The sequence below is a fragment of the Myzus persicae genome, unplaced genomic scaffold, assembly GCF_001856785.1.
Source record: "Myzus persicae strain clone G006 unplaced genomic scaffold, MPER_G0061.0, whole genome shotgun sequence".
In the NCBI taxonomy this organism is placed as follows: domain Eukaryota; kingdom Metazoa; phylum Arthropoda; class Insecta; order Hemiptera; family Aphididae; genus Myzus; species Myzus persicae.
In genome coordinates, this window is record NW_019100735.1 from 22,536 (window position 1) to 31,722 (window position 9,187).

Consider the following 9,187-nt stretch of genomic DNA (forward strand, 5'->3'; position numbering starts at 1 on the left):
GTACCCCTGGGCCCTGGTCTTTCGTTATCGCGCCGCCGCCGCCGATGCCTGCTCAATTTATCCGGCAACGACTAACCATTATTTTTCTGTACATGTATAAATTGTTCTTGGAAATGTCACTACCTATAAAATACACCGAAGACCTAAATAAGACGTCTTGTATGGCGTGTCTTGGCGATGCGGGTTGCGATAACTGTTAAACATACTCATAAGTTAATAATATTTTCTATTTCTATTTTTAAATAACAAATAAATATTTTAAAAGAAAACAATTTCCAAATAGTTCGGCCACTGGCTCCGGGGCCCATTGTTATGATTTACAGGGGGCCCGGGGGTTCTTTGCACCCCTAGCACCCCCGGCTGTTGCGGCACTGTACATGTACATTCTTACATATTGCCGTCATAATTTCACAGAAATAAACGTGGAACATACTTTGATAACTTATTATTTTTCCAATTAACATACAACATTATATTGTTCGTACTTTTTTCCTATTTATAGTACCAATGCATCTATTATTTAATTTTGATAAAATATTTTTTACCATGTAGATATCAATGATTATAAAATAAATTACAATTTAACAAATTAGATTTTTGTATTGCATCTTTGGTATAATATACATCCATACGTTTTGTTTATGAATATTTAATAAACAATTTAATTCTATTTTGCATGTTTTGCATTTTTTTAGTGCATATTTGCATGCATATTTTACAATTTAAAATGCAGATAAATTCGGCCTTTAGTAGGTAATACGTAAATAATTCAATGCCCAGAATAAATATTATCATTTATCATGGGATAATAATGGAATTAAATTAAACTCCAAACAATTGTGACAGTATTGAATACCTACTAAAAAGTTGAATACATGTTAAGTTTATTCGAAATGTATTACCACAGAAACAAGTAGCCAGATTGATGCTTGTTGAATGTTTATAAATATTATTATAGTACTAATTTAATAAATCTTCAAGTCCAGACACTTAAATAGTTTTTGATATTATTACATACAGTTTGTCTGTAAATAATGTTTAGTTCACTTAGAAAACAGTTTGTTAAAAGAATCGAACAATCAAGAATATGGTGTATAACTTCCAGGAACACTTCTCATAAAAATTATTGTGATATTGCCAAAGTAAGATTTAGTCTCACAATTTTAATAATACTGTTATGTCTGTTTCAAACTGGTGTGGCCACTGTGGCGTGGTGAAGAGTTTTAATACGAGAATGCTATTTATAGGAGTACCTACCTTCCAACCAACCATATTATGGCTGCTTAACCTTGCGGCAGTCCTTCTTACTGTTTATATAATACTTATTAAGTTATATGTTTAAAACCAGACTGTACTATGTGTCTACGTAATACTCGTATATATAAATGCACATATATATATAAATAATATAATATTTACTACACAGGTTTTTTTAAAAATTAAAGTTTAAAGCCTCGGTGTCTAAGGCCAATGCAGTGTCGGCCTGGGCTATGAAAGGCCTAGGCAGGGTTTTTTTTTAGGGCCTCAATTTTTTTATCAAAATTTATCTAAGATTGGGTTGAAATTGTGAAAGTCATGTTTTGTGATGTCTTACATACATATAAAATATATACATTATACATGAATATTTTTGTAGCATATTAATTAATGTATTATTGTTGAATACAAACTGTATAATATGTTCTTTATCAATCTCTATATCTTTCTTGACATTCATTAGCATTAATGGAGTTAAATGTTCTTGTCTTATAGAAGATCTTAATTTTGATTTAACTAACTTAAGTTTAGAAAAAACTCTTTCACACGTTACCTGAGTTGATGGTAGAAGTAGTACATATTTATACAAAACAAATAAATTATTAAAAGTATTGGAATTAAATGCAAGTTCTCTAATTGTGATATACGCACATGCAATGCATCTATTACATTTGTTACAGTCAATTGGTAAAATGTTTTCTTCATCAACATCATTATATAAATTTATATGTATTTATACATCGTATTATCGTTATATTGTATGAGTGTTATCATATTATGAGAAACATGTAGTCAGGGCTGGCCCAAGGTATTTTGATGCCCCGGGCAATTTTTTGGAAAGCGCCCTTAATCAAATGCTCTATAGTACCTACATTTAATACTTTTTATACATACCTACATATTTTGTTTTAAATTCTTATATTTATGGAGATGTAAAGGATTGCTAAACTTATTTGGATACAATTTATTTTTATTTTTTATAATTAATATGTATTCAGATTATTTCTTTAATCGTATACAATGTAATAAATATTATTAATAATAATTTTTTTTAAATAAACATTTTTTTGTATTGCTTCGTTTAGATCTAATTTAGAAACTATATCATTTTCTATACTGATTAATGTTAAATTGTTAAGATGTTCATCTGGCATTGTTGATCTCAAGTACGTTTTTATTGACTTCAACTTGCTGTAACTTCTCTCGCAGCTTGCAGTAGTTACAGGAATAGTCATCATAATTCTTAAAGCGACCCATAAGTTTGGTAAGGTATCTTGTAATTTGTTATCATTAATAAATGTTAAAATTTCCAATGGACAGCTATCTTTTTTAGAGTATAATGATCTTACAATGTCAATTTCATTACACAAATCTATACCATTCAAATCGCACTCTGTCTTATCTTTATTCTGATCGTTAAGTTTTAAATGTAGATCCTTACACAATATCCTAAAATAGGAGTAGATCCTTATACAACAGAATATTCTGTCGTGGATAATTTAGTCATTTAGGTATAATATTGTCAATACTCAATTTGAATAAATATTACGCTAAAATTTATGAATATTTTCATATATTAAAAGCGCCCCTAAAAAAGTATTGCCCCGGGCAACTGTCTGGTTCGCCCATATCTTGGGCCGGCACTGCATGTAGTATCCAAAAATAGAACAAAAATAATTTACGAAAAATAATAAATACTCGTATTTTTAAACCATTATGATGCGATAAGAGAATTTAATGTTGCATGACAACAAAACACCTAGAGAATACTTGTATTTTAAAAACAAAATTATTCCAATAAACCGAAAGTATTCAAATATTCAATGTTAATAAGTTTTTATCCTTTAAAATCTTTTTGCTCATTAATTGTATATATTTGTGCGAGACCCAATTACCAAAATTTAATCGCACATGTATGTAATGACTAATGACCTAAAGAGCCTTCAACAATACTTAGCACCCTAGGCTATTAAGTCCCCGTCCATCACTATTTGAGGTGCCTATGCTAGAATATATAAAAAAAAAAAAGGTGAGGGCCTCTGCCTTGCTGCCCTGGCCAGGCCGACACTGGGCCAATGGCTGCAACAAATTTACAAAAGTTTACATTATGTCTTACTATGCAGGTTTTATTTAGGCTAATATCCTTAAATTTTGTTCGTATTTTTTAGAAGTCCAAGTCTAAAAGTTTTACAATTGTAATGATACGGCATGGAGAGAGCGAATGGAATAAAAAAAATTTGTTCTGTGGTTGGTATGATTCCCATTTGAGTTCAAAAGGTAAATATTAAAATTTATATTGGTACAATATAGTTTAAATATTTACTTGAAAAAATTTAAGCAATTTTTATTATTTTAATATTAGATAAGTTCTTGTGCTCCGAAAAAAAATTCTTACACCCTTAACATATACAACATTAGTATGTATGGGTCATAATTAATTTTTTAAAAACCGTATACATTTTATTCAGTGGCTTTGAATTTATGATTTTTTCAAATCAAATTAAAATAAAAAAAACATTTTTTGCAACACATTTGAATGAAAATAAAATACTAATAACAATCCTTAGGATCTAGGGCTTACTTTTTAATTATAACTATTAAGTTATATTAATATTTAACTTTGTATAGCGTAGGTACCTATTATACAGGTATCGGACTATATGCCTGTACCTAATTCCAATGTAAGAACTAATGAGATTACTAGACAGTAGGGTCGAGTTAAGTAACAATTAATGGGCCATGGAAATGTTTTTTAGTTATTGTATTATACATGCATATTGTATATATGATTATTTTAGTCGAATATGTAGTATATTTAAAAATGGTCGATATTAACTAGTATTGTATACTAGTTTTGTTAAAATTTTAAAATATTTTATTGTATTTTTTAGGAGTAGAAGAAGCTATTACGGCTGGGAAAACGCTAAAACAACGTTGTTATCAGTTTGATGTCGCCTACACTTCCGTCTTGACGAGGGCCAAAGACACACTGAGTACCATTCTAAACCAATTAGATCAGACGAACATCCCAGTGCACACAAATTGGAGACTGAACGAGCGGCATTACGGAGGTCTTACTGGCCTCAATAAGTCCGAGACCGCGAAGCAGTACGGTGAAGATAAGGTATATTAAAATTCAACTCGCGGCGATCATGACATTAGTTATATTATCACAATCGTTATTACCTACTTGTTATTATGATGAATGAAATTTTCTTGTTTTCTTCTCCTGGACTATGCAAGGAAAAAAATAAATAATCATAATAGGTTTGTTTGTTGCAGGTCAAATTGTGGAGGCGCAGTTTCGACAGCCCGCCACCGCCAATGAAGGTTGATCACCCTCATTATAGTCACATAAAAAACAACCCCTGTTACGCAGACGGTCCAGCACAGTGTGAGTTTCCAACACACGAGTCGTTAAAAATGACGATAAAAAGGACGTTGCCATACTGGGATCGTATTATTGTCCCTCAGATCAAAAAAGAGTGTCGGATTATAATAGCAGCTCATGGAAATAGCCTTAGGGGCATAATAAAACATTTAGACAGTGAGTGAAGTAATATTGTTTTTATCAATCTCGGCTACGAGTTTGGGGATTCGGTCGACTGATTTGTTTTTTTAATTCTCACGACGAGTATAATATAGACAAACAGGTCCCCACGAACTTTACAAACAAATGAGTCAGGACACAATTTACAGCCATCACTGCAGACCTTTTCCATTATAACAGCAGATATAAGATACACTGACTAAAATTACGAAAATTCAAGTGCGTTTTTAACACATCCAATGTAAAACGTATTATTGTTAAGGTTGGGATTTCAACACACGTCGATATATAAGTGTTAGGTATTTCGGAATCAGAATAAGAAGTTTTTATTTTGCATTTTTTGACAATAATTTTTTATTATTTTTATTATTTACAGCATTTTAGAGTTTTAAGGCACTCAACTTAATAAAATCAGGGTTTTTCAATTTAATTTTAAGATTTTTACAAAAAAAGTAACTTTATAACGTGCTAACAAGTGTTACTTAATCAAACATTTTTGGCGTAATTTTTTGGACGGATTTGTATGAAGTAAATATCAAGATTATGAGTGCCGACTGCCGAGTGGTGGCAGCAAATCAATTGATAATAATGATTTTTTCATATTGAAAGTTCACGTAGAGTACTCTAACTGTTCAGTCTGAATATGTTGTTTAAAAAAAACGTATTAAGTTCATTTTAAAAGTCTATTATTATTATAATTTTTTAAGGCATACAAGAATTTTGCTATCGGATTTTTAGTTAAGTAATGCGTTATATTATTTTACAGACATCACTGACGAAGGGATTATGGGGTTGAACTTGCCGACGGGCATACCATTTGAATATACGCTTGACGAAAATTTAAAACCCCTGACTTCCATGAAGTTTTTGGGTGATGAAGAAACCGTCAAAAAGGCGATGGACGTCGTAGCTTCCCAGGGCAAAGCAAAATGATAGTTACTGAAGATAAAGAACTCGACGATTGTCAATTAAGCAGCTCCAGTACCGCAGCGTGTCCTTTGTATCGTCGTTTGTGATTTGTGTTAATAACTCAGTTTAAATGTTGTTAATAAGTGTTAATAAGACAGTTTGAGTTACAGTGGTTGTTTTTTATGTGATAGTACTATTATTTTAATGAGGGCTGTGGCGGGATGTCGAAACTGCGCCCCCACTATTTGAACTGCAATGGACGGACCTATCGACTTACTTATTCGTTCAGTCGCCAAGTCGTTGGTACTGCGTTGTCTGTCGGATCTGGTGTAGAATAATGGTACCTACTCAAAGTGTCTTGGTGCTTCTTCAAAATAGAAGTGTGACTGCACTACACCCGTCTTCTAAGTTCTGAATTCAACATAATATAGATATAATTGAGCCAAAATATTTATACCATAAAATTTTAATTATTATTAATTTAAAAATATTTAATCGAGAAGTCCGACAGTGGGAATGCTTTTCGATTCTTCCCTCGGATTACGCTCCATTGTATTTGAACCTCTGTTTCGCATCAGAGAAATCTCACTTTTGTTCCGTACGACTCTTCTCCTTCAATGTCTTACCAAGGGTCAATCTACACATTATGGAAAGAGCTACTCCTCCAAATACAGTAGTATACTATTTATTTTATAGTTCTATTTAGTCTCAAAGTATCACAACACATACTTTCTGTTACGTAACAACCACATAATCGTAGGATTAGGTTAAGTTAACTCGCCCGATTGCGGCTCAAAGTAAACTTTTTAACATTTCACCTTTTCCGAATTTTAAGGTTCAAAAAAAAAAAATTTTAAAAATATTTGATGGAATTTAAATTTAAAAATAAAATGGGAAGGGGGCCATGGGCGCCCATCGGCAAATGAATTGTAAGAATCAAAATTAAAAAAAATTATGAAAAAATGTACATTAAAAACAAATATTAAAGACTGCAGTCTACAATATCAGTATTCCTAAGCTCGTAGCTTTATTTACGATAATTAGAACATAAAGCAATGAACTTAAGTTAAATTATTGAAAAAAAAATTGAAGGGGATTATGGGCGCCCGCGGGCAAATGAATTTTAAGAATAAAAAAAAAATGTATGAAAAAATGTGCATTAAAAATAAATGTTGAAGACTGCAGTCTATAATATCTGCAGTATTTAAGTATACGAACCTAAACTCATAGCTTTACGCTATTTTATGTTTAATTATAGAAAAACTTGAAAAAATATGATCAGAGTTTTATTGACTTTACCTCAGTTTAATAAAATGATCTATTTATTGAATGAAGGTTATTATGGATACAAGGAATTATTGTTAAAGAGTTCTAAGGGCTCATTTGCGTTAAAGCTATTTTTTACTTATATACTTTTATGTTTGAATTAAAATAATATTGTGTTTCAAACTGTAACTAGCATACATTTTGAAAAAGTATACAAAAAATTCAAATATAGTAATATTTGTATTTTTGTTTAGGTCTTAATTAATAAGTTAGAAAAAATAGATTATGTGCAATGTGGAAAGGAGTCAGAAGAAAACATTTTGGGAATTCTAAGTCAATATTATTTTAATACACTAAACCTTATATTAAATTAAAACGAATGAATAAATAAATACTGATAACCTCACAATAACTCATCATAAGATTTTGTTACATATTTTGATACATTAGAATTTTTAAATCAGTTTTTATAATTTTTTGTGATAGACAAATCACTAATTAGTGTTGACTGTATTTAAGTTATTATTAATTAAAAGTACTGGTACAACGCTAGCCGACTGGCTTTAAAACTGTGGATACAAATTATGATACTTAATTAGGTTCTAATTTATCTTGGTAATATTTAAATATTTTCTTTTATTGTTATGCTTATACAATATCGAATTCCTTGGTAGTTAGTAGGAAAAGATCATTGCAATGCACTCGACCAGTGATGATAGTATACTACCACTAGCCTACTATCATCACCACAGCTTCAACTCTCCATAGCGCTTAGGCGTACTAACCTTTGTACAACTTATTTAACCCTCTGACTTAACAGCATAGTCGCGCGAGTTGGGCAGTATGGGGGGTGCTAGTTTAATCACCCCCGTTTGGCGCGCGACAGACAGAGGGTTAAGTGGGACCCTTAGAATAAAAAGATCCTTATTTGGTTTTCTTTTTTTGTGTCCGCTTATCAAGTTGAACTTTTTTTATTTAATTATTACAACTTGAAACAACTTGAAGCATACAACATATGCGAAAGGTGATAAAGACTTTTATATGTGCATCAACTTGAAAGTATGATTGGATGTACATTTAAGAAGTCACTAGTTAGTATTAATATTTTAGTAAGATTTTGTTTTATTTTTTGATAAATGGGTGCCCGCAGGCAAATGAATTTTAAGGATCAAAATAAAAAAAAATTATAAAAAATGTTGATAGGATTTAATTTTAAAAATAAAAATGGGAAGGGGGGCGTGGGCGCCCGCAGGCAAATGAGTTTTAAGAATCAAAATAAAAAAAATTTACATTAAAAACAAATATTAAAAACTGCAGTCTACAATATCACTATACCTAAACTCATAGAATTATTTTCAATTAATAGATAACAAAACAATGAATTTTTATAACTCACTAACTTGCTATCAAAATTTACAAAATGTTTTTAAAAAATTGAACTAGAGTAAAATTATAAAAAAAATTTGAAGGGGATCATGGGCGCCCGCAGGCAAATGAATTGTAAGAAACAAAATAAAAAAAATTAATAAAAAATATAATAGAATTTAAATTTAAAAATAAAAATTGGAAGGGGGCCATGGGCGTTTGCGAGCAAATGAATTGTAAGAATCAAAATAAAATAAAAATACAAAAAATGTACATTAAAAACAAGTATTATAGACTGCAGTCTACAATATCACTATGCCTAAACTCATAGTTTTATTTACAATACTAAGCTAATGAAATAATGAATATTTATGAGGCACTAACTGGCCATCAAAATTTAAAAAACGGTTTGGAAATAATTGAACTATAGTTAAATTAAAGCAAAAAAATGTGAAGGGGGCATGGGCGCCCGCAGGCAAAAGATTTTTAAGAATCAAAATTAAAAAAAACATGAAAAAATGTGTATTAAAAATTAATATTAAAGTCTGCAGTGTACAATATCACTATTCCTAAACTCATAGTTTTATTTACAATAATAAGCTAATGAAATAATGAATACTTATGAAGCACTAACTGGCCATCAAAATTTAAAAAACGGTTTGGAAATAATTGAACTAGAGGTAAATTATGGAAAAAAAATTTGAAGGGAGGCATGGGCGCCCGCAGGCAAATGAGTTTATAAGGAACCAAATAAAAATCATTTTTAAAAAAACTATTGATAAAATTTTAAATTTTAAAATAAAAATGTGAAGGGGGGCATGGGAGCCCGCAGGCAAATGA

At 30.6% G+C, this 9,187-nt stretch overlaps 1 protein-coding gene across 1 annotated transcript; it reads left to right on the plus strand.

The window, feature by feature from the left end:
• The first annotated feature begins 1,034 nt into the window (after nucleotides 1-1,034).
• LOC111042723 (phosphoglycerate mutase 2-like) lies at nucleotides 1,035-5,740 on the plus strand. The gene is made up of 5 exons (XM_022327422.1): nucleotides 1,035-1,142; nucleotides 3,426-3,534; nucleotides 4,149-4,381; nucleotides 4,540-4,804; nucleotides 5,574-5,740. Exons 1-5 carry the CDS (start codon nucleotides 1,035-1,037, stop codon nucleotides 5,738-5,740), a joined length of 882 nt encoding a protein of 293 aa, XP_022183114.1.
• The last annotated feature ends 3,447 nt before the right edge of the window (nucleotides 5,741-9,187 follow it).

Bases quoted from the DNA above. Each gene is read 5' to 3' on its own strand.
- LOC111042723 (XM_022327422.1), top strand. From the start codon at position 1,035: ATGTTTAGTTCACTTAGAAAACAGTTTGTTAAAAGAATCGAACAATCA. The intron at 1,143-3,425 runs GTAAGATTTAGT...CGTATTTTTTAG, and splicing joins ATTATTGTGATATTGCCAAA to AAGTCCAAGTCTAAAAGTTT. The intron at 4,382-4,539 runs GTATATTAAAAT...TGTTTGTTGCAG, and splicing joins AGCAGTACGGTGAAGATAAG to GTCAAATTGTGGAGGCGCAG.